The 25,296-nt window shown below is 39.1% G+C and overlaps 2 protein-coding genes across 3 annotated transcripts in view; one reads left to right on the top strand and one right to left on the bottom strand.

Annotated features, from left to right (window-relative positions):
* Positions 1-14,482, top strand: part of LOC149141261 (actin-related protein 4-like) — an 86,666-nt gene extending 72,184 nt beyond the window's left edge. The window contains exons 7-8 of the mRNA XM_089447833.1: positions 14,102-14,170; positions 14,387-14,482. Of these exons, the coding sequence (XP_089303959.1) occupies positions 14,102-14,170; positions 14,387-14,432 (115 nt within the window). The 3' untranslated portion in view covers positions 14,433-14,482. The remainder of the gene's footprint in view (positions 1-14,101; positions 14,171-14,386) is intronic.
* On the bottom strand, positions 8,248-10,052 carry LOC149141262 (uncharacterized). 2 transcript variants are annotated; one of them, XR_016264895.1, is made up of 2 exons: positions 9,041-10,052; positions 8,248-8,916 (listed from the first exon to the last, which is right to left on the bottom strand). XR_016264895.1 is itself a non-coding variant. In XM_089449792.1 (2 exons), exons 1-2 carry the CDS (start codon positions 9,166-9,168, stop codon positions 8,421-8,423), a joined length of 624 nt encoding a protein of 207 aa, XP_089305918.1. In that variant the 5' UTR covers positions 9,169-9,906; the 3' UTR covers positions 8,248-8,420. The 2 variants fall into 2 exon arrangements, 1 of the variants encoding a protein (XP_089305918.1); XM_089449792.1 differs by having other exon boundaries at positions 9,041-9,906.
* Positions 14,483-25,296: the final 10,814 nt, after the last annotated feature.

The following is a 25,296-nucleotide window of genomic DNA, read 5'->3' as shown; positions in this document are numbered from 1 at the left end:
AACGAGTGTATTCAATTACCTTTTTAGATACCACTGCTACTTCATTGATATTATTTCTTCCATTTAGCTTGTAGAAGTTTCTTATCTTAGTAGCCGTCATTAACCACTAAAGTGCACTTACACTTTAATGCTCCACCTTGACTCAAAATCCAAATCTCCCAAAGAAATTAAATTCTTCTTTAGTTTAGGTACATGTCTAACATTTATTAATGTCCTAATAATACCTTAATGCATTATGATTTTGACACTCCCAACCCCAACAATCTTAAACGAAATGTTATTTCCCATAAGAAATATGAAAAAGACCATTTTTTGTGTGGACACATATGATGAGAAGTGCTAGAATCTAACAACCATTATTCATAGTATTGAGAAACATTACTAATAAACAATGCTTCATCATTCATACCTAAACTTAATTCAATTGGATTTGCCTCCTTTTGGGAGTCTTCCTTGGATTCTTGTATTTGCGAACAATTCTTCTAGGGATGTTGTATCTTGTTATAGTATTAGCATCTGAGTTTGCTCTTCTTTCCTTTTGACTTTGATCAAGATGTACCTTTTGACTTTTCTCTTCTTTCTTTGGACTGACCTCTAGCCACTATTGCTTTTGGTGTGAAGGTATCAATACTTGATTTCCTCCTCAGCTCCTCAGACAACAATGCTCCAACAATAGAGTCAAATTCAAGAGTCTTAGTTGTACTAAATCTAATGGAAATTAGTAAATGATCCCACGATTAGGCAATGAAAAAAGAATATAACTGCCTTATCTTCGCCATCAAATTTAACATTCATACTATTCAATTGGCAAATAAGAGTATTTAAAACATTCAAACGATTTACAATTTGTGTATCATCATTTTTATACTATATAGTCAAGTAGACCCGATTTGTTAAGGACTTTGTCATATAAAGGCCTTTCGTTTTGCTCCAGAAGCTTGTTGCTGTTACTTCACCAACAATGATAAGACTCATTTTTTTTTATTTTCGTCAAATAAGTACAACTTGATTTACCTTTGTCTCTGCTTTGATGGCTTGGTATGGCTGACTTACATTGGCTCAATTTATGCACCCGGTTTGAACATAGACTTCTCTTCTTGCGATTTTCCCCAACAGATGTGGCTCAATCCAGTGTTGCGGGGGAGCGACACCCCCTCGAATCTGCTCCCGAAGCACGCTCCCCTTGGGAGTGGATTTAGAGTGACATTGGGAGTGCACTCCTTCAAAAAAATTCGCTCCCATTCGCTCTCAGAGAAAACATTTTTAGGCGGGAGGGGTTGGGGAGCGATCGCTCCTAATCGCTTTTGCCTAAAAAATTTGCTCTCTGTCAGCGAAAAAGCCAAGAAATTTTTTTGGAAGGAGGGGAGGGGCCAAAAGAAATAAAAGGCCCTCCTTCCCTGCCACAATTCACCATTTGCATATTGAGAGAGCAAGAGAGGGCTTTTGGAATTGGAGCTTGAGTTGAGGAGGAACATTCTCTTGTTGGTTCCTCTTTTTGTTATGATGATGTTGGGGAGCAAAAGGAGGAATGATGAAGATGATGAAGAAGTGGGGAGTGGTGGAATAAAAAACCTTGGAGAAGAGGAGTACCTTGGTGAGGAGGAGGAGGATAATGAGAGTGGAGATGATGAGGGCACAAAAACCAAACAGACCAAACCCCATTATGGAAATATATTTCTAGGCCTGTAGGAGGGAAAGGGTGTGAAACCACTAAATTTACATGCCTCCATTGCAAAAGCACTTACACAAGTTCATACAACCGTGCTAGAAAGCATCTTTGTGGGAAAATGCTATGGGATGGAAATAAACAAATAGGAATCAAAACTTGTGGAAGTGGGTCACAACATCAAACAACCAAATACATAAGGGAATAGGAGGAAGCCCAATACCAATCTGAAAGATCAAAGGGTGACTTTGAACATGACACCACTAGCGCAAAATCACATAGACTAAGAACTCCATCAACTTCCCATGGCAATGGATATGGAGGCATAGGAACAAACATCCCTTTAAGGCATAGAACGATATCAGATTTCCTTGACCAAGGGTGTAGGAATGATGTGGATGCAAAAATTTTCCGGTTTCTCTATGCATGTGGGATACCATTCAATGTTCTTCACTCACCTTATTGGCATGAACTGGTTGCCGCCATTAATGATGCCCCCAAAGGATACAAGAGCCCTGGGTATGACAAAGCTAGAACCGTGGGACTTGATCATGAAAAAGCAAAAATAGCACATGCTTTTGCTAAAATAACAAATTCTTGGAATGACCACAGGGTATCCATTGTATCTGATGGCTGGACAAATGTAAAAGGCAAGCCATTGATAAGTGTTCTTGGTGTGTCTATTAGTGATGCAGTCTTCCTTTCAGCATATGATTTCCCATAAAAGTTCAAGACTGCCATCAACATTGCAAAACCATTACTTCAAACAATTGAAAATATTGGGCCATATAATGTCATCCAAGTCATCACTAATAATGCTTCTAATTATAAGGTAGCAGGAGCAATTATTGAGGATACCCTAACATATCTGGGTGTTTGGTTCACACAATGAACCTTTTGATGCATGATATTATTAAGAACAAACACCCTCAATACAGATGGATTGGCGATTTGTACAAGATAGGCAAGAGAATGATAAAATTTATTACCAATCATAGAAATACCCATGGGCTTTTCCGTAGTCACTCAAGTTTGGAGTTGTTGAAGATTGCAAAGACTAGATTTTCTAACTATTACCTCACCTTTAGGTGCCTTTTGAAGGTAAGAGAGTCATTCGCTAGCATGGTATCAAGTCAACATTGGCAGGTATTAAAGGGCAGGGCTCCAACTGTAGTTGACAGGAAAGGTTTTGAAGAGGTGGAGGAGACTGCTCTTGATGGTTTGTTTTGGGCATGTGTGAGGGAAGTTTTGCAATACACCAAGCCCATTTATAACATGATTCGTTTTGCAGATACAGATGCACCAGTGATTGGGGAGGTGTATGAGTAGATGGATAACATGTTGGGGCAAATAAAAGATATTGTTCAGGAAAAAGATCCCAACTTGTATGATATTATTCACAATTTTGTGTGTGCATGGTGGGATAAAGTTAATGTTCCACTACATGCCTTGGTGTATATCCTTACGCCAAAATACAACTCTCCATCTTGGTTGGGAAAACTTGCACTTTGGGGTGGAGTTAGGGCCAAACTCCATACAAATCTAGAGGCACAAAATGGGTATATGACAACATTAGACAAGCTAGTACCTGATAGGGAGAGTGTGTTATATTGCATCTTGAATTAGGCAGATACTTCACTAGCACTAGAGTGTTTGGTTCTTTGCATGCAGTGGAAGATAGGGATAGATTTGATGTTGTCACATGGTGGGACATGTATGTCGGTCAGGGACTTGTTGACGATGCTGGACCCACCAACATGTCAAGGGGATCTCCCCGATAAGAAGTTCCAATTAGACCTTAGACCGTTTGGTGTAGGAGTCTCAGCAGTGGGTTGTAAGGTAGTGCCTTCACTGCGATATTGCACAAAGGCAAGTAAGATAACTCTGTTAGTAGCAAGGGTGTGACTGATGCAGTGAGTCAAGGAAGGTGTATGAGAGGTTCCAACACTTTGAAGGGAGAGGAAGGTGAAGGTGAGTTCTAGGTTGAAAGGGATCAGTCCCAACTTGGCTAGGAACACACCACACAAAGGACATGCACAACTTTCGGCGGGGCAGTCCACTCGGATGCGGCAATCACAACATACAAGGTAAGATAACACGAACAACACTCACGGATCAGTCTGAGACGAGTGTGACGGTTGATATAGCAAGGTTCATGAGAAAGGTCTGTCTAATGTCCGACAGAGCAGTCGACACAGACGGTGACAACATTAACAACATATGCAACACATTAACAACAAGATTCATATAATTGCATGTGAATCAGTTCATACACAAGTATGTAAGTTAAACAACACATATCATTAAAGCAACCAGAGCAATCCAACTATAATAACAACATATGCATGAAAATGTGTTGGCTCTTATTATATAAAGAAGTGTAAGTCACAATCATACAATACATCCATGTAAACCTGCTAGCCCCAACAATGGAACGTTACAACCACATCCGCCTGCTCCTCCAAAGAGATGTACTAGCTCCGTGCAGTGGAGAAGCCAAGGTGCGTTACAATACTGTCCAAGCCTTCTTCAAGATAGTCTTAGTAGAAGCTTGGTTGACCAAAAGGCCATACAATGAGTTATGAGGGACTATTTATAGCAAAGGGTGGGGTGACCCTTGACATTCCCCTTTGTGACCATTCAACTACCCTCATGACTCTTCACCTACTCTATGACTGTTACATCCACTATTGACACTTGACTTACACTTGACATGACTCAACATTACAATGCACATGTACTCATGTGAGACAACATGGCTTGAGCAAGCCTTGCAAGACATCACTGACCCTCGGTTCGCTGTGGTGAGACCAACACTTTGACATGCTTGTGATGGTGAAGGTGGTGAGCTGATGCCAAGCTTGGTCATTCGTGATGGTGTGCATGCACCTCATAGTGATATCTTGTTGAAGCGAACTCTTGCCTCCGTCGCAACCGGTGCATTGGTTTGGCCCCTTCATCCAACTCAGTCTGCTAACATGCGCATGGTCTTCTTGGGTACAGTTGAACCGGCAACACTCTGATGCATAGTGTCCGTGCTGATCTTCAAGGGTGTGTTGGTGGTCATGCGCATCAACTTTCCGAAGTACATGTTCAACTCCAGTTGGAATTGCTTCTTGTCTTCGCCTTGGTGAGTGTGCTGAATGGGTTGGGTTGCATGCGTGTGCACAATGACATGCATGCTGCTGAATCCCTTGCATGCGATCAAAAACACTACTCACCATGTCTGCTCCATGTTAGCTGTTGGGATGGATTTTTAACTTGTACAGGCGCAATTTCATCCATGAGTGCATGTTGTGTCCACTGCTGTTCTTGATCCTGCTGCAACTCATTTGTTTGTCTGTGCAACTTCATGTTCTTCCTTGAGTTGCTGCTTCGGCACATGCAACTCTTTTGTTCCATTCTCTATATTCGCGCAACATTCATGTCGCGCCATCACCTCATAGTTTGAGTCTCCAAAGTTTCCTTCATTATCAGTGGATCTACTTGATCTTGCAACTTTGTTTCGCCTCTGTGTTGTCAACAACCTTCCTCTTGCATTCACTGCATTTGCTGCATTCGTTGTGTTTGCTGCATTTGGTATGCTGCCTTCAACTGATGTTCATGATGCTGCTTGATGTCCTTGTCTACGAACAACTTGATGTCTTCGTGAGTAGGCAAGCTCATAGACATTTGATCAACTACATCCCCAAGTGTGTTTTGAACAATGTCTTCGTCTCTACTCTATTGGAAACCATTATACCTGGACTGCTAAGAGGCAGATGAACACTTGCAATACCTGGAGACATGGCAACACTCATAGCAAGCAATCTGTCAGTTGAAAACCAAAATGAACATGAGAATTGACTTGCAACATACCTAGGTATCATGAATATTGCGCAATTTCGGCCAGGAGTTCAGGAGATTGACTACCATGACTGCTCAAGGCACGGTCTAGGCTGCTAGGAGACTGGCTGACTGTTGGAACTGCACAATGCACAGTCCAATCTGGCTGCTGACTGTTGGGATTGCGCAATGCACAATTCCAACTGGGAAGGACTGCTGGCCTAGGGACATATTTGTGCAATTTCTTGGGCCAAGCAGCCACTGTCCTCCAGAAATGCACAAAACAATCCTGGAGGCCAGTGTTGGGCAGGAATGCACAAATCTGGAGAGGAAGGTGAGCCTTCCTTCCCCAGATTGCGCAATGCAGCCTTGGTGAAGGCAGAGTCCGGGCCAAGGTTGGCCCGACTCGTCGACGGGCAACTGAAAGCAACTAAGACAGTAAATGCATGGCGACACTAAGTGATAGCAGAAGTGATTGATAGTGCATGCAAAACATGAATGAAAGATTCAACAAATAGATCAACATGCATGTGGGTGAGGCAGTTCGTCGGTTGGGTGAACGTCTGTGCAAAACAGTTTCATGCATGCGACAGCAGTGAGATAGCAATGAAAACTGAAACAGAGCTAGGACAAGCTAGTATATATGTAAACGATAGCAAGCGTTCAAAGAAATCAAGCAAACAGTACTCCCACAAGTGAAAACACAAAAAGCGACAGAAATGCAGCACAAGGCATGGGAAGCGGGCTTACCCCAAAATAGCTGAGCTAAATGTGAGACTATCCCTAGATGTGATGTGGGATGTCAGAGCTGCAAGGTTGATGTGAGGAATAAGCTTTGCAGCGTTCGGTTGATGAGTTTTGATAACATTGAGGTTGTGACGCGCATGCCACGAATATAGGGGAAGCGACACTTGGTGGGAGGTTTCGGAATTGATCCTTGCATGTAACCTCCAACTGCTAAACATAGATCCCTGAAACAAGGGATGCCTTTGCATGCTGCCTTGGGAGAAACAACCCATGCATGCAAGTCTATTTTGCTCAATCCCAGAGGGAACCGATCAACTCAGCTGCACATGCAAGACACTGCTCGACTGCTGAAGAAAAAGGCGCATTTTTGGCTGGGAGCTGGGTTGGCTTCCCAGGAGATTTGCGCAATTTCTGGGCAAAGCAGCTGACTGCTGCCCAGATTTGTGCAAAGCCTGGGCTGAACAGCGTGCTGCTAGGAAAATTTGCTCAAATCTTGCTGGGAGGGTTGGCTGGCAGGATTGTGCAATCCTAGAGCCCAGCAGACTGTTAGAAAGGATTGCAGAACTCTTGGAGGGAAGACTAGTAGCCCTCCGGAAATGCGCAATTTTCAAGAGGAAGTTGCTCAGCCTGCCGCTGGACCAAGTCCGGGTGAGTAGCCTATGAGGGGAATGGATCAACTGTGATCGACAGACTGCCTTTGTGCAAGGAAAACACATGAAGCTTGAGTACTTGATGAAGCAAGACAAAGTGTTGTGTAAGGTTGGTAGGGAGGCATCAAAAGAGGCTAAGGCGAAATTTTGGAGGGTGGTTGTAGCCGCTACAACAGAACTTTTGGCAAAAAAAGTGCTTTCACAGGTTGTAAATACTTCTTCTGTAGAGAGGTGTTGGAGTACCTATAGCTTCATCCATAATGTGAGAAGAAACAAACTCAATGAAAACTGTGTAGAAAGCTTAGTTTATGTGTACTACAACTTGAGGTTGTTGACACATTATTGTGAGCAGGCTCGTGATGATACATCAAATGTATATTGGGACAACAACCCAAAAGAAGATAATTTGGAGGATGGTGGTCTACATCTAGAAGAATTGGAAGCAGAACTTTTGAAAGATGATGATGAAGAAACAACAACCATGCCACCCCCATCATCCAGTAGCAATGCTCAAGTTCCACAATCTTTGCCTTTGCTGTCGCCACCTCCATCTACATCCTCACATGGAGGTCATGTGCCTTTTGGTTCTAGATTTGGACATGGTCATCCGACTATGCGGGAGGAGACTCCTAATAGATCACCACAACCTTCTGAAAAATTAGACATTTCTCGTGGTGAAAAGAAGCCCAAGCATTAACAATGCATAATAGGTTTACTTGTCTTTTCTAGTTTCTAGTAGTTTTTATAACTGTTGACTCTTTCATATTTATTATGATATTTTTTGTAAACAATATACGACAATTAAAGTTTGAAGTTTGAAGTTGGCCATTATAACTTATTGGTAATGAATTATGAATATGATGCTTCGTGAAAGTTGAAAGTTGAAACATTTTATTTCGTGTTAGATATTCTTTGTTATCGTTTGGTTATTTGGTAATGGTAATGGTTACAAGTACAGGTTACAACTTTAGTGATCAATGATGATAAATGTTATATATCGAATTTTTAAAGCTTGAAACTTTAAGATTGATGTTATATGGTTCAATCCATGTTTTTATGCTTTTTATATCTAATTCATCATTCTACATGCATTTGTTGACATATATGCATCAAGATATATAAAAATATATATTACATAAAAATTCAATGTTGCACACATCGCGATCGGGATTTAATCGGCGCCGGGAAAAAAGCGGAAAAAATCGTTAAAATCGGGAAAAAATCGGAAAAAAGCGGGAAAAAATCGTTTGGCACAAAAATATTCATTTTTTTTCAATTTTTTTCAATTTTTTTAATATCTAAACCATCTACAACATAAAATAAATACATTGACACATAAATATGATAAAAAAACTAATATATAAGATGTTCAATATCATTTCTAGCGCTAAAATCACACATAACATTGAATCATGTCCTGAATAGTAAGTCCTGAGTCCCAAGTCCAACTCAGCCTCAAAATATCAACAAAAAATATGATAATGTATCTCATCATGTCATAATGTCATATACAATAAAATGAAAGTCTAATCCTATTGATTTCCTCTGCCCCTCTTGCGAGAAAATGGCACAACTTTCTCTTTCCCTCTAGATGTAGAAGCTGGTGCCTGTGGTGGTGGAAATGGCAGTGGAGTCTGACGTGCTCTAGAAGCTGAAGAACTAGTAGTAGCAGCTACAGGAGGCTGAGGTGGACGGAGACCACGTCCTCTACTGGTGGTAGTGGTAGCCCGGGTAGCCCGGGTAGGCGGTGTCACCTCCTCCTCCTGCTCCTCCAACTCCTCCTCCTCCTGCTCCTGCTCCTGCTCCTCCTCCTCCTCCTCCTCCCCCTCCTCCTCCCCCTCATCCTGCACTAACCAATCCTCAGTGGGATCCATGAGAGGCCTCTCGGTCTCAACCCTCCATTCAGCAGTGGTGTCAATCCCATCCAATGAGATGGCTTCCGTATCAGGTGTCTTCTCTAGTTGTTTCACCCACAATCGAAGATTGTAGTAGACATAGACCATGTCATTAAGTCTATGGGACTCCAACCTGTACAAAGTTCATGAAATAATAAATTAATAATTAATATTATAAAAAAAATATTGTTTAAAACTTTAATGAATTCAAAAATTTATTTGGAAATTTGCAATATTTTAAATGTTTAAGTGTTAACCTATTGCGCTTCTTGTTGTGTATTTTTTCAAATACACTCCAATTGCGCTCACATCCCGAGGAGCTGCATGTTTGGCTGAGGATCCGCACGGCAAGATTTTGCAAAAGGGGGACTCTGCCACCATACATCTTCCACCATGCGTCTACAACAAAATTACAAAGAAAATTTTAAATAAACATAAGAAAAAAATGGAATTTGAAGAAACAATGAAATTTGAAACAAAGTTACAAAGTACATACTACATAGTACAAACTAAAAAATACCTGGCATTTTAACCGTCCTATCAATGACAGCCATCTCAAAGCCAAATGTGCCAGCTGACAACTTATATTGCTCAATTTGTCTAGAGACCTCCATACGTTCTTCTGAAGTTCTCACCATCTTCTGGACACAGGTTAATAATCCTTCCACGACCTCAACATCAAAATTAAACCCACATGCATAAGAAAATGCAGGGTTCAGGAAAAGGCCAGCAGCATGAATGGGACGATGGAGTGTGTTGTTCCATCGCTCATCAATGACCTTCCATAGAAGGAGTTGTCTCTGGAACCCATCATCTCCCTTGTCATCATAGTAGGACCGAATGGCTTCTTTGGCCCTATCCATGGCTTCATACAAATAGCCCATTGCGGGCTTCTCACCATCAACCAACCGAAGAACCTTTACCAAAGGTTCTGTAACAGCGCACACCTCCTGCACTCCCGCCCAGAAGTCCTCCTGGTATGAAACTAGTCTGCAGACGGCCTCTCCTTCTGGTTTGCGGCTCATTGACGAAGCACGCCACTCCTCTGAAAGAAACATTCTCTTCAAATCCCACATAGAATTCAAGAGGGATTGAAGAGATATGAAACTCATCGCAAACCGTGTAATGGCGGGGCGCACCAACTCTTTGTTGTTGGTGCATTTTCTCATCAAGCTAAGCACAGATGTGTGATTGTAAATAAATTTTGTGATGCTTTTTGATGAGTCAACAACCTCTTTGACAAAGGGAATTTTCCCAATGTCCTCTAACATCAAATCAATACAATGGGCAGCACAAAATTCATAGTAGGACCGAATGGCTTCTTTGGCCCTATCCATGGCTTCATACAAATAGCCCATTGCGGGCTTCTCACCATCAACCAACCGAAGAACCTTTACCAAAGGTTCTGTAACAGCGCACACCTCCTGCACTCCCGCCCAGAAGTCCTCCTGGTATGAAACTAGTCTGCAGACGGCCTCTCCTTTTGGTTTGCGGCTCATTGACGAAGCACGCCACTCCTCTGAAAGAAACATTCTCTTCAAATCCCACATAGAATTCAAGAGGGATTGAAGAGATATGAAACTCGTCGCAAACCGTGTAATGGCGGGGCGCACCAACTCTTTGTTGTTGGTGCATTTTCTCATCAAGCTAAGCACAGATGTGTGATTGTAAATAAATTTTGTGATGCTTTTTGATGAGTCAACAACCTCTTTGACAAAGGGAATTTTCCCAATGTCCTCTAACATCAAATCAATACAATGGGCAGCACAAGGTGTCCAAAATAAAGTAGGATGCCTGTCCATAAGCATTCTACCAGCAGCAACATAATTTGCAGCATTGTCCGTTATGACTTGGACAACATTTTCTGCACCCACCTCCAAAATAAACACATCCAGCAAATCACATAAAGTTTTTGCATCTTTCATTTGATGAGTTGCATCAACAGATTTGATAAACATAGTCCCCAAGGGACAACTAACCAAGAAGTTTATAAGGGTTCTCCCCTTTTGGTCAGTCCAACCATCTGACATAACAGTGCATCCTGTTTGTGCCCATGATGCCCTAAAATCCTCCAATCTTTGGGTGCAGTCACGCTTTTCATCTTGAAGAAGCCGGCCTCTGAAATCATGAAGAGAAGGGAGTTTGTTCCCCGGGCCAACACTGGCAACATCATCAAGAGTAGGTTGGAAAAATGGATTATTCCTTATAATGCTGAAAGGAATATCACTCCAGAGGAGAAATTTTGTCATCAACTTGTCAGCTTTTTCTTTTTCAGTTCTTTTTAGCATTGAACCAATAGTTGGTTGTGAACCAGGTGTGGTTCGAGGAACAAAATATGATGATGCAGCTACCGGATTGACTGACGCTGCAGTAGAACCTGTGCCACTTGGCCCACTTCCTTCAACTGACCTTTTTAGTTGCCTTTTGAGTTCTTCTTTGGCGTCTCTAGTGTGCTCTAATTCTCCCAATGCTCTCATGGCTTTTTGGATAATTTCAGCATTTGTCTTTAGACAGGGCCCCACATCACGTCCAGGGATTTGTGCAAGGTGGAACTTCAACCTGTACACCCCCCCGAATATTTCCTTTCCACACAACTTGCAATACAAGTTTTGTCTATCATTCGGAGTTTTAGGGTCACCATATTCCCAGAAAGGATCCAATTTCCTTGGCATGTTTGTTTTTGAATTTTGAATTTGCAAACCTATGGAAAAATAAGGATTAGGAAATAGGAATTTAGGATTACATAAATGATAATAGTAAATACAAATTACAATTTAGCATTTGCAAAATTACAAGCTAATTATTTCCAAAATCCCAATTTCTAAACCCAAGTTACCCAACCAAATGCCAAAAAACAATGAAAAATAAAAAAAAATAAACAATGTTTAAAGAAAATGAGAAAATAAAAATCAAAAATTGGTTCTCATAGTCATAACAAATAACCCATCCCAAATCAATGAAAAATTTCCAAAAATTCTTTAAAAACAATGAAAAACAAAGTTTTTATAGAACCAAAACAAAAAAAAATTAATCTACATACCTGGTTTATGGACAAATTGGCGATCTTGGCTTGGATTCCTCCTAAAATCGCTTCGATTCGCTCCCACAACCGACGGCAACCCTCTCCCTCACTTCTTCTCCTTCTCCTCCGCGGCGGACTGCTGAATGAATAAAAAAAAATTCGTTTTTTCCATATAAAACCCCGCTGCCGCGTGCCCTCGCGATTTTAAGCGAAAAAATCGCGATTTTATCGAAAAAATCGCGATTTTTTCAAAAAATTGCGATTTTTTCGATAAAAATCGCTATAAAAAAAAGAGGCGATTTTTTGGATAAAAATCGCGCTTTGAATCGGCGATTTTAAAAAATCGCGATTTTACGATTTAATCGCGATTTTATCGCGATGTGTGCAACACTGTAAAAATTCACTCCGGATTTGCTCCCAAACTGGGAGCTTTTGAAAATATTGCTCTCCACTCCCGCTTCCACTCTCACTCTCCGCCTCCACTCCCACTCCCAAGCAATCTTGGCTCAATCTTGTCACTCATGAAAGGTTGGTTTTGGATTTTCCGAGGCATATGATTTTCATAAGGGATAAAGAACTCACATTTTGAAATAGGTAAATCTCTGATTTCGTGCAGATAAGGCTGGCGCCTTCCTCTAAGGCTGGGGGGCAGGATAGGGAGAGTTTAAGCGGCAAGGTAAAAACCTATTTGTTAAAGTACATGACACGAACAGCTCATTGGTTCTTGGCCTGACTTTCACCTCTGCTGCTCAAACAGTTCTCTGGTGGTTATCTTCTACACAATGGCCTCCACCTTCACACAGATCTTGGCATGTGCAACTCTACACAGAAATTGTGTGCAAGTTCTCTGCATCAATGGTTTTCCACTGTCTAAACTCTGCATGAATTAACTGCCTGGTTCTCGTTATCAATGGGCTCCTGTGAGCACCTCCACAGCCGCAGGTTTGTGGGCTTTCCTCTAGATCTACTTTACACTGCTTGATGGCTTTCCTCTCTGTGTGTGGACCCAACTGAAACACTCCACATATGGCTCCAAACTGCACCTGAGCCCACTCAAACCTCTGTGGCCAGGGTTTTGTGCGGCTCAGGCTGCAGTTGAATATGATCAAACCCCTGTTCTCATCACACTCTATCCTTCTATGTGAACAGGCTCTGCGTGGGCTCTTCGCAAATTGACTGGCTGTTACTCCTTTGATCGAACTCTGTCAGAACTTGGCCCCAATGCGAACTCAGTGCTCTGATACCACTTGGTTTTCAGAGTCTATAAAACAATAATAGCAAGTTAAGGTATTTATTAATCAAGAGGAATTTGCAATCAGGTTTACATCCACTTCAACTTTTAGGCTTCAGTGATAAAATAAAATAGGTACTGTTAGAAAGTTATCGTTGGTTTTGTTAACCAACACTATTAGTCTAATCACCAAAAATTTTCCTCGGTAAGTTTTGGTTTTATGTTTTCTTTTAATTAATTGTTGTCATATTTTAACATGTTTGAGAGGTTCTGTAAGATTTCTGGTCCAGAACATAGCCTCAAACCAGAAACGGCTGGTTCTGTACAAAACCAGCCATATTTGCCTGACAGGCCAGTTCCACACTGCACTGTACAGTCTGTGACTCTGTGCATGGGTTCACTAAAACCCCCGAAATTTAAAATAATGATAAAGTCTAGTGTTTTAATTGCTATTAGCTGAGCTATTGTGAAGTGTGGTTTGACTCACTGAGTCCACGCTATTTTAGCTATATGCACCCTAACTTGCTACATACATTAGGAAAATTTGCATATTTGTGTCTAATGGTTATGTATATCCCCATTCTGTTTTTGGTGACCTTGATCATAGCAGAAGATTATGGTGGATGATACTGGCTTTATTCATCACGATCTATGATTCTATGTAAATAAGTCCATAAAGAATAGTGTAAATAACAGTTTTCATATTTTTCGATTCAACAAGTGAATAGGAATAGGTCACTGCAAAACCATCTCCATCAATCTTGAACAGGTTTGAACAATGGAAATGAAGGTTCGTGAGATGAAGGCTTTAAACTTATGTACTTCGTTTTGACATTTTCAAGATAGTAAACATTGGGATTAGTTGCACCATAGAAGCATGTTATACTTATTTATGGTGATGCATACTGTGTTGCATGAGCCTGCATAGCGTGTTACTTTTGATTGATTGATTGCATTCCTCAATTCTTAGCAGTTTCAAGTGACATATTTGTTGCTCGTTAGGCTGCTCTGTTTTAGAAAGTATGTTTTATTGCTAATTATAGTTATGGTTTACTTTCTTAACAGTGTGTGGATTGGAGGCAGCATTTTGGCATCTCTAGGATCCTTTCAACAGATGTGGTTTTCTAAAGCTGAGTAAGTGTGGATTATGTATGTTGTTTTTAGTTGCAAGTGGATTGTGATCATAATTTTTGCTCGCAAGATTTTAACCATGTTTGTTGCTTAATTGCATCTCCTATATCGTTGCCAAGGTCAGTCTCCCATATATATACATATATACATACAACATACATTTGTAAAATGATGATTTTGTTTCTTAGCTAATAACTTCTTCATTCATTTTTGGAATAGATACGAGGAGCACGGTGCATCATATATTCAGAGAAAACAGGGATGATTTTGTTTCTTAGCTAATAACATCTTCATTCATTTTTGGAATAGATACGAGGAGCACGGTGCATCATATATTCAGAGAAAATGCCCTTAGGTATAAGAAAGTGCTGTTCAGGTAAACATGTTCATCTTTGACTATAATTCGAATGTGTCATGCTCAAAGTGGGTTATTTATTTGTTTTGCAGATAAAACTCAAGAGAGATGTGAGTTCCTTTTTTACGGCGGGAGTGCGGGAATGTTCTCTTCTCGAATCTTGAAATCCTGAATTTTTTGACAAGCTATTCTAGTCTTAACATGTATTTTTGGACTAAAATGTGGACATTCTTTTCTTTTGCTAGGGCCTTTTACTCAATTTATACTATCTTTAAGTTCTTTGCTGACTGCATTTGCGTCACTCAATATCAATGGAAACGTTCCAGAGATCTTGTTACCCAACAATGTTTATTTTTGAAAGACTTCTGGGGAATGCTATTATAACTTTGCTTTGTCTTTACCTTGAACCTTCGCACTGGGATGAAAAAATTTCTCGGTGGTTTGATTTGATCACTCCCGGAAAATAACTCGTGTTTTGCATGAATTTATCAAGTAGTCTAAACACATTAAATTGGCCCTTCTCGGGCTGCTCTGTAAAGAAAAATGGGGACGAAATCAGTATTTTTGGTTTGAAATTTAGAAGAAATAATTTTGGATTGATGGAATCACAGATATTAGATGTTAACACTGCACAATCTAGTTTTAATAGAGGTATTTGTGGGTTGAATACATTTCTACGTTAAAAAACAATTTCATGAATTCAAAAATTACAGTTCAATCCAAAATTACAATTTTAGTGAAGATTGTCCGACCAAGATTCAAAATTACAATCAGTAAAGATTGTCTAACCAGATTCTGTGATGGCACAATGAAAAAGGTTAAAAATTTAAAACATTAAAGCTTCTAAATTTATTAATTAGGAATTTGAGATGCAGTAAGGAAAAACTGTTCAAAAATAATGGTCGTGTAATTTCTAAGATACTAGTGCATGTGTATGATATGCAAGTAAAACTGTTCGAAAATAATTGTCGTGTGCATGTGTATGATATGCAAGTAATTAATAATTATATCTACTACTGTAATGTGATTATTGATGGTTTATACATTATTTTGTTAGGTTCACAAGTCATTTGACAGACCAATATAAAAGTATATTTAAAGCTCCTGTGTTTTTACTATTATGATCCATCGATCCATCATCCACGATCCACATCTAAATGAGGAGGGCTCTCCAATATATAGACTTCACAAGGGGGTTGAATGGGTGCCTCCAAGGGGCCTATCTGACTTGAGTAATTTGGAGGCATAAATTTTTAAATTTCCCTTTTTCTTTTTATGATGAAAATATTGACCATGGCTACCATATTTCCAACATTCCCTCTTAGCCAGGGAGGTACTTTTCATTCTCTCTCAAGATCAATGTCACTAACCAATCCATAGGTATCTTGGCCCACAACCTAAGGGAAAGATCACAAGTGCAAGTCTCTCTGTCTATCAAGATCAATCTCCTTGACCAATCCATAGGTCTCCTGACCCACAACCTAAGGGAGAGATCATCAGGGTCATCATCAGGAAAGATACATAACATCCAACACATCCCAAAATACACAACCTTGTGACATTTAGGCCAGTGCCCTATTGACCAGTGGGATCAATCAATGAGACCAAGCCAATCATATGCACATGATACATCTCCCTGACCAATCCATACATCTCCCAACCCACAACCTAAGGGAGGAAACTCAAGATCAATCTCCCCAACCAATCCATAGGTCTCCCGACCATTGCCTAAGGGAAATATCACACAATCGGTGTCCCCGGCCGAACTAGTCTCCCAATAAAAACCTAAGGGATCATTATATGCCTAAGAACCAAGCTCCCCGACCAGACTCAATTGGCCTCTCGGTTAATTGACCTAAGGGAGTGACAATCTTCCTGGCCAATCCATTGGTCTCTCGACTGTAGCATAAGGAAGATTCATGATGCTATATAATCAAAGCTTCCTCTCTTAGAGGAATTCTTAGCTAGCCCAGGTTTCTCACAAAAGTAATCATTAGCAACTTGCTCAAAAACATAAAAGTAGCCATGGTGGTTTTCAACACTTATCAAACCTTCTAGCAAACAACATCATCCGACTCTTCATAGAAGCGAATATTAGCAACTTGCTCATTCGTAGACATGTACACCATGATCAAATCCAATAGTCAACAAGTGGCTTCTTACAAAAGCAAACATCATGTTGCTCAACAACAACAAAATACATCATGGTGGAATCCAGTAAACAATAAGTGGCTTCCCATGGAAGCAAATGTCAAATCCAATAGTCAACAAGTGGCTTCTTACAGAAGCAAACATCAATTTGCTCGACAACAACAAAATACACCATGGTCAACAACAACAAAATACACCATGGTGGAATCCAGTAAACAATAAGTGGCTTCCCATGGAAGCAAATGTCAAATCCAATAGTCAACAAGTGGCTTCTTACAGAAGCAAACATCAACTTGCTCGACAACAACAAAATGCACCACGGTCGAATCTAGCATGGTCGAATCCAGTAAACAATAAGTGGCTTCTCATGGAAGCAAATATCAATGTATACCATGGTTGATTCCAGCACAAGATCAAATAGATCAACAAATAACATTTGAAGCCAAATGGCTTCACAAATCAACTACATTTCTAGCTGAATCATGCTAAGCAAGGCCATCCATGTCATTTAGACCAACACAACACCCATAATACATTTAGTCCAAATAGAGTCAACAATTCCATGCATCAGGTAGTTCAAGGTGCTAATCATAGAATCAACCAAGTCAGCAACAAAGTCTACAAATAACATTTGAAGCCAAATGGCTTCACAAATCAACTACATTTCTAGCTTGAATCATGCTAAGCAAGGCCATCCATATGTCATTTAGACCAACACAACACCCATAATACATTTAGTCCAAATAGAGTCAATAATTCCATGCATCAGGTGCTAATCATAGAATCAACCAAGTTAGCAACAAAGTCTCACAACTGCTTCAAAATTTCATGTCCATGGACTTACAGTCCATCATGCCATAACCTCAACAGGGATTTCACTAAGGTCGTGCCATACTTTTAATCTTTTAACCTCAATCAACTCCTCCTTACACTAGACGAAGAAGACCTTAGTCCTTGTTAGAAACATATCGTCAATACATACAAGAAAATTCATGGGATCATCTTCAACAAATTTGGATCAACATCATTTTCCAAAACATCTAGCCAACTTCATCTTGGAAGTCACAATTGACTTGTTTTCGTCATAAATTGAAACATGCTTCAATTCAGGATGATCTTGTCTGCTCCCTTTGAGTGCAAAGCCCATCTAATCATGAGTGTTCTTGTCACTTTGTTCTTCCATCTTTTCAATGATTGCCACAACCCTAACATACTTCATCATGTACCTACAATCCTCACTAGGAGGCCATGGAAGAACTGTAAATACAACCAAGCAAGATATACAAAGACAAGAGACTCATAATGAAAATCAACTACATTTCTAGCTTGAATCATGCTAAGCAAGGCCATCCATATGTCATTTAGACCAACACAACACCCATAATACATTTAGTCCAAATAGAGTCAATAATTCCATGCATCAGGTGCTAATCATAGAATCAACCAAGTTAGCAACAAAGTCTCACAACTGCTTCAAAATTTCATGTCCATGGACTTACAGTCCATCATGCCATAACCTCAACAGGGATTTCACTAAGGTCGTGCCATACTTTTAATCTTTTAACCTCAATCAACTCCTCCTTACACTAGACGAAGAAGACCTTAGTCCTTGTTAGAAACATATCGTCAATACATACTAGAAAATTCATGGGATCATCTTCAACAAATTTGGATCAACATCATTTTCCAAAACATCTAGCCAACTTCATCTTGGAAGTCACAATTGACTTGTTTTCGTCATAAATTGAAACATGCTTCAATTCAGGATGATCTTGTCTGCTCCCTTTGAGTGCAAAGCCCATCTAATCATGAGTGTTCTTGTCACTTTGTTCTTCCATCTTTTCAATGATTGCCACAACCCTAACATACTTCATCATGTACCTACAATCCTCACTAGGAGGCCATGGAAGAACTGTAAATACAACCAAGCAAGATATACAAAGACAAGAGACTCATAATGAAAATCAACTACATTTCTAGCTTGAATCATGCTAAGCAAGGCCATCCATATGTCATTTAGACCAACACAACACCCATAATACATTTAGTCCAAATAGAGTCAATAATTCCATGCATCAGGTGCTAATCATAGAATCAACCAAGTTAGCAACAAAGTCTCACAACTCATGTCCATGGACTTACAGTCCATCATGCCATAACCTCAACAGGGATTTCACCAAGGTCATGCCATACTTTTAATCTTTTAACCTCAATCAACTCCTCCTTACACCAGACGAAGAAGACCTTAGTCCTTGTTAGAAACATATCATCAATACATACTAGAAAATTCATGGGATCATCTTCAACAAATTTGGATCAACATCATTTTCCAAAACATCTAGCCAACTTCATCTTGGAAGTCACAATTGACTTGTTTTCGTCATAAATTGAAACATGCTTCAATTCAGGATGATCTTGTCTGCTCCCTTTGAGTGCAAAGCCCATCTAATCATGAGTGTTCTTGTCACTTTGTTCTTCCATCTTTTCAATGATTGCCACAACCCTAACATACTTCATCATGTACCTACAATCCTCACTAGGAGGCCATGGAAGAACAAATACAACCAAGCAAGATATACAAAGACAAGAGACTCATAATGAAACAAAAAAACAAGAAAGTACTTATCTCTTGAGAATGTGTACCTGTCATTCTTAGCTTTCTTAGAGTCAACCTCGTCCACATCATCAAGGAGTTAACATTGTTTACATCATCATCAAGGAGCCCACATCATCAAGGAGTCCAAATCATCATCAAGGAGTTGACCTCGTCCACATCATCAAGGAATCCATATCATCATCATTAATAAGGAGTTGACCTCATCCATATCATTATCAAGGAGTCCACATCATCAGTGATAATTTAAAATGTAAAAGAAATACAAGGTACTTATCTTTTGAGAACATGACAACTCCCTCTTAATCTTTAGCTTTCTTGCATTCAACCTGCAATTCAACCTCATCATCAAGATGTACAATCTTCTAAGAGCTAGGGTTCCTTTATTGAAGCGGAAGCAATCAATCTCTAAGCCTTAGGCTCTCATTTCCATTCCCTTTTGACTTATTAGGTTTTACAATTTGATTATCTAGGGTTTTGACTTCAAACCCTAAACCCTAACACTTATCTTCATTATTATTGACTTTGATATCATTAACATTCATCCTTGCATTCTTTTTCAACTTCATCATTTTCAACAATGAGAAACCTAGGGTTTTACAAACCTTAAAGCTTACTTGATCAAATCCTTAGTACAATTTTGCAAACTCAAAACATTCCAAGAGTTTGGATAGTTATCCAGACTTTCAATCCCTAGTTATTGCAATTTCATTGAGTCTCAAATCCTTAGCAATAACATTAGGCTTAGAAAGGGAACATGCTTATCAAATAGAATAACCTTAACATCCTTGCATTCATTTCTAATGTCTAAAGTTGCATGCTTCAGATCACAATGTATCAACTGCATTGCCTTTGTCAATAAGTTTCATCGTTCAGGTCAAGACTTATTCATCATGCTAGTTCTTTAGAGTCGTCTATAGATCTAACAAACCTTTTGCTCAATACTTGACATTCCAAAGTATTGTCTTGATGATCCTATATTTGCAACTTGATTGTCTTTTAATGATATTTAATTCAGATATTAATCCACCAAAACTCAAAGGGAGATCATTACAACAATCCTGAAGATTGATAGAGGAGCATAGCTTATAAAACACCTTCCTTACCTTGTTTAATTACTTGATATTCCATGTTAATGTTCTAATGCCATCCATCACTATTGATTGCTCAAAGTGAGAGAGAATATATGTGTCAGGAAATTGCAACAAGGCTTCAAACTTCTTTGACAAACTTCCTTGCAATAGACCTTGTGCACCAGACTTGAATATCAATTCATAACCAAGATTCACAATGATGCATGTAGGTTGGATTTCAGATCAATCAAGTTGGCTTGCTTCAACTACAATTACACTTTATTATATAAAATACATATACTATTTAGGGTTCATATTCGAATTAGAGTTCTCAGATCATACTTCTTTTTCTTTGGTCTTCTTTTCTCAGAGATCTTGATCCTAGTTCCACAAATGGCATAATAAGCTTGGATTTGATATCATCATGAGGTTCCTTGCCTCATACTTTGGTTTTAGAAAATAAAAGGTAAAGTAGATTTTTTTACTTTATAATTACTTGTGAGACTTAATTTTTCTTTCTACTGCTATTTATTGGTCTTTCTTCATCGAGTAATTATACAAATTATCCTTCTGAGATCACAAAGAAGTAAGAGACACACAATTTAGGCTTTCAAGCCAAGGAAAAATCACAAAGACGTAAGAGGCACATAATTTAGGCTTTCAAGCCAAGGAAAAACCCCTCGACAATGGAAAAGCCAACAATCTTCTTCTTATTGAATAAGTAAAAAATGAGATCCACTTATGACCAAAGACTCCTTATTGGTTACAAGTCAACCCTCCTCTCCAAGTCAAAGTAAATTGTAGTCAACTATAAATAATTCAAATCTTCGACCCTCCTCTCCAAGTCAAAGTAAATGGTACTCAACTATAGACAATTCAAATCTTCAACCTAGTTGTAGATGAATTTTGGCTCCAAAAAACTTCAATCTTGATGCAAACTTCATGTAACTTTAAATTCCAAGGTTTGTAAGAAACTATAGACTACAAATATTTCGATTCTATCACAGAACTACAACTCCTTGCAAACCCTTAACCCTATAACAATACTTCAGAAAAACTTCAGAGGTTCAGTATTGCTATAAACTGTAATCACCTTCAAACTTCGGCCCTTGATTGCACAGTTCAGATAGATGTAGACTTCGACTACTGGTAGTCTCTTTATCTAGGCTCCTTCAGATAATTTCAGAATTTCATATCACATTTATAGATCATGAAAGAGTTCCTTTTGTGGACTTCTTCTATGCCTCGACTTTCTTCCAATTGTAGAGATTGAACACCTTTTCTGACTTGCTGCTTGTGTCTTCAAAGAGCTCGAATGGGAGTCTCTACAAAATTGTTTAGTAGGGTGCTCAAGAGCCATACAAACCAAATTTATAGAGAGAGGGCCGACTTGAATTTTGACAAACCTTTGTTAAATTAAATAATAACCAAATTCCTTCTTTTTCAAATGTCAAACGACATGGCTCAAATACATATTTTCTGGACTCTTGTGACTTTTAAAACATGAAGAACATGCTTGATAAAACAATAAAAATCTGATACTAGTTACATTTTCAAACACTCCCTCTTAACTAGGGAGGTATTCATAATGACTCAATAGGTCTATCTCAAGTTGAAATATCCACATAAGAAGAGATCTAGATTGATAAGCATCAACAATGATATTATCATCTCATCATAGCTGACATTATCTTCAAAGAGCTTGAATGGGAGTCTACAAAATTGTTTAGCAGGGTGTTCAAGAGCCATATAAGCCGAATTTATAGAGAGAGGGCCGACTTGGAATTTTGACAAACCTTTGTTAAATTAAATAATAACCAAATTTCTTTTTTTTCAAATATCAAACAACATGACTCAAATACATATTTTCTTGACTCTTGTGACTTCTAAAACATGAAGAACATGCTTGATAAAACAATAAAAATCTGATACTAGTTACATTTTCCAACACCCTTCTTAACTAGGGAGGTATTCATAATGACTCAATAGGTCTATCTCAAGTTGAAATATCCACATAAGAAGAGATCTAGATTGATATTATCATCTCATCATAGCCGACATTATCACACTACCAAGGCCTTGATAGGTACACTCTATCTTTCCACAAGATGAGAGTACAATGTTGGGAGGTGTTTCATGGGACACCACACCGCCTCACTGAGATACATACTCCACCTATGATACCTAGAGTATGTCCTGCATGAGACCATTTCCCTCGAGGAAATGTATTTCCATCGAACCATTCTTTATCCAAGTCCATGTACATAGGATCTCCATCCTAATCCATCATAGTACATGACTCAAGATTGTCTATCCAAGATGCTTATCCAATCCCCCATTCTCCTTATCCTTATCTATGTACTTGACTTAGGATATCAATCCTAATCCGTCATAGTACTTGAAACAAGATGTTATGAAACCAGCTCAAGAAAAGATATGAAAGATAGATCAACGCCTTAGAATTCAACCTCTTCAAGGGGGAAACCTCCTTTACATTACATAAATGAACAATTCTTTGATGATTCAAATGACAAAACCTCATTTCTATATATAGGAGTCTAAGGAGTCACAATATAATCCAGCCGACCTAACAATATTAATATAAAGCCACAAAAATAACAATAGAGGGATTCTATGGGGCATAGAAATAACAATATGGGGTAATAGGGGCACAACAATATAAATAAGGGCTATAACTACAATAGTAATGGGGTAATCACTAGTATTATAGGGACCCAACATGCCCCTCTCCTTCAAAAAAGTGTTGTCCTCAACGCTTGAGTAGTTCTGGATACTTATGCATAAAATTCTCATCCTCCCATGTGGAATCTTCAGCGGATAAGTTCTTCCACTTGATAAGATACTTTGAAATTGATCGATTTCGTAGCTGTCAAGTTCTTGTTTCTGTGACTGCTTCCGATTCCAATATAATTTTTCCTTCCTCGTCAAGTTCTAACAATATTGTTTGAACTGGGCGCTTTTCGCCTATAACCTTCTTTAAACATGAAACATGGAAAACTGGGTGCAATCAAGAAGCTGCAGGAAGCTCCAATTTGTATGCCATAGTACCAATCTTTTGCAACACCTTGTATGGACCATAATACTTTGGTGATAATTTATTATCCTTCTTAGCTTGCTTTAGGGACATTTGCTTATATGGTTGTAGTCGTAGGAATACCCAATCACCTACATCAAAACTTCTTTCACTGCGATGTTGATCTGCCTGTTGTTTCATTCTATTTTGTGCCAACACGAGGTTATCCTTTAAGAGTTGGAGGACTTGTTGTTGATGTTCGATGTGATGTTCCACTGCCTGAACCTTAGAATTTTCTCTTAAATATGATGTGATGGATGGTGGTTGATACCCATAAAGTGCCATAAATGGGGTCATTTTTGTTGCTGTATGGAAGGAAGTGTTATACCACCATTCAGCCAGAGGCAACCATTTGACCCATTGTGTCTGTTTATCAGATACAAAGCAACGAAGATATCCTTCCAAACATTTTTTTACTATCTCAGTTTGCCCATCAGATTGAGGATGATAAGATGAGCTATGAGCTAACTGAGTACCAAGACAAGAAAATAATTATGTCCAAAAATTTCCAGTGAAAATGGGATCTCTGTCACTTACAATAATCTTTGGGTTTCCATGTAGCTTTTGAATTGTTTCCATAAATGCAGTAGAAACTGTACTGGCTTTAAATGGATGTGATAATGCACAAAAGTGTGCATACTTGGTAAGTCTATCAACTACCACCATGATGACACTTTTTCCCTCAGTTGTGTAAACATGTGATAAAATCCATTGAAACCTCCTCCCAACGTTGGCTTGGAATGGATAAAGGTTGTAATAGACCCGGTGTCTTAATTGTTTCAACTTTATTTTGTTGGAAAACCAAACATTCCGCCACAAAATTTTGAATATCTGATTTAAGGCCATCCCAAAAAAATTCCTTCTTAACCATGTGGTAAGTTTTTAAAAATCCTGAGTGCCCTCCTAAGGGAGAAGTGTGCAATTCCATAAGAATCTTTTGTTTTAGTAGGGAATTCTTACAGAGGTATAAGCGATCTTTGTACCATAATGAATCATTTTGCCAGCTAAATGTATCAGACGTACTGGAATCTTGTTGTAGCTTTCGAATAAGTGCCCACACTTCTTCGTCATTCTTCCATTCCTCCCTTGCTTCATTTATCCAATCTGGTTGGATAATAGAAATGGCGCACAACAATGCTTCCACATCCTCATCCTTTCTTGAGAGTGCATCTGCCACCACATTTTGCTTCCCTTTTTTGTAGATGATTTCAAAGTCATAACCCAACATCTTTGTGACCCACTTTTGTTGCTCTTCAGAGGATAATCTTTGTTCTAAAAAGTATTTAAGGCTATCATGATCCGTTTTTACCTTGAAGTGTCTTCCCATTAGGTAGGGTCGCCATTTCTTAAGTGCATGGAGTATTGCCAACATTTCCTTCTCATAAATAGCTTTGCTTAAAAACTTTCCCTTGATTGGACGACTTTCAAAAGCAATGGGTCTTTCATCTTGCATTAGAACAGCACCAATTCCATTTCCTGAAGCATCACATTCCACAATAAAGGTTTTTGTGAAGTCCGGTGTAGCTAAGACCGGTGCTTGGCACATTGCCTCTTTAAGATGTTCAAAGGCCTTTGTTGCTTCCAGAGTCCATGAAAATGCATCTTTCTTCAATAATGTTGTTAGAGGTGCTGCTATTCTCCCATAATTCTTAACAAACTTGCGATAATACCCTGTCAACCCAAGAAATCCTCGCAGATGCTTTATGGATGTGGGGATTTTCCATTCCTTAATGGCTTTAATTTTGCTAGGGTCTACCTTAACTCCTTCATGAGATACAATATGACCCAAATATTCCACCTCCTGGACTCCAAAGAAACATTTGGATCTTTTTGCATATAATT

This window comes from Pinus tabuliformis, chromosome X, assembly GCF_031772625.1.
Source record: "Pinus tabuliformis cultivar Carrire ecotype Pingquan chromosome X, CPIR1, whole genome shotgun sequence".
NCBI lineage: Eukaryota > Viridiplantae > Streptophyta > Pinopsida > Pinales > Pinaceae > Pinus > Pinus tabuliformis.
Note: the sequence above shows the minus strand (reverse complement) of the source record. Positions and strands in the feature narration are given on the sequence as shown.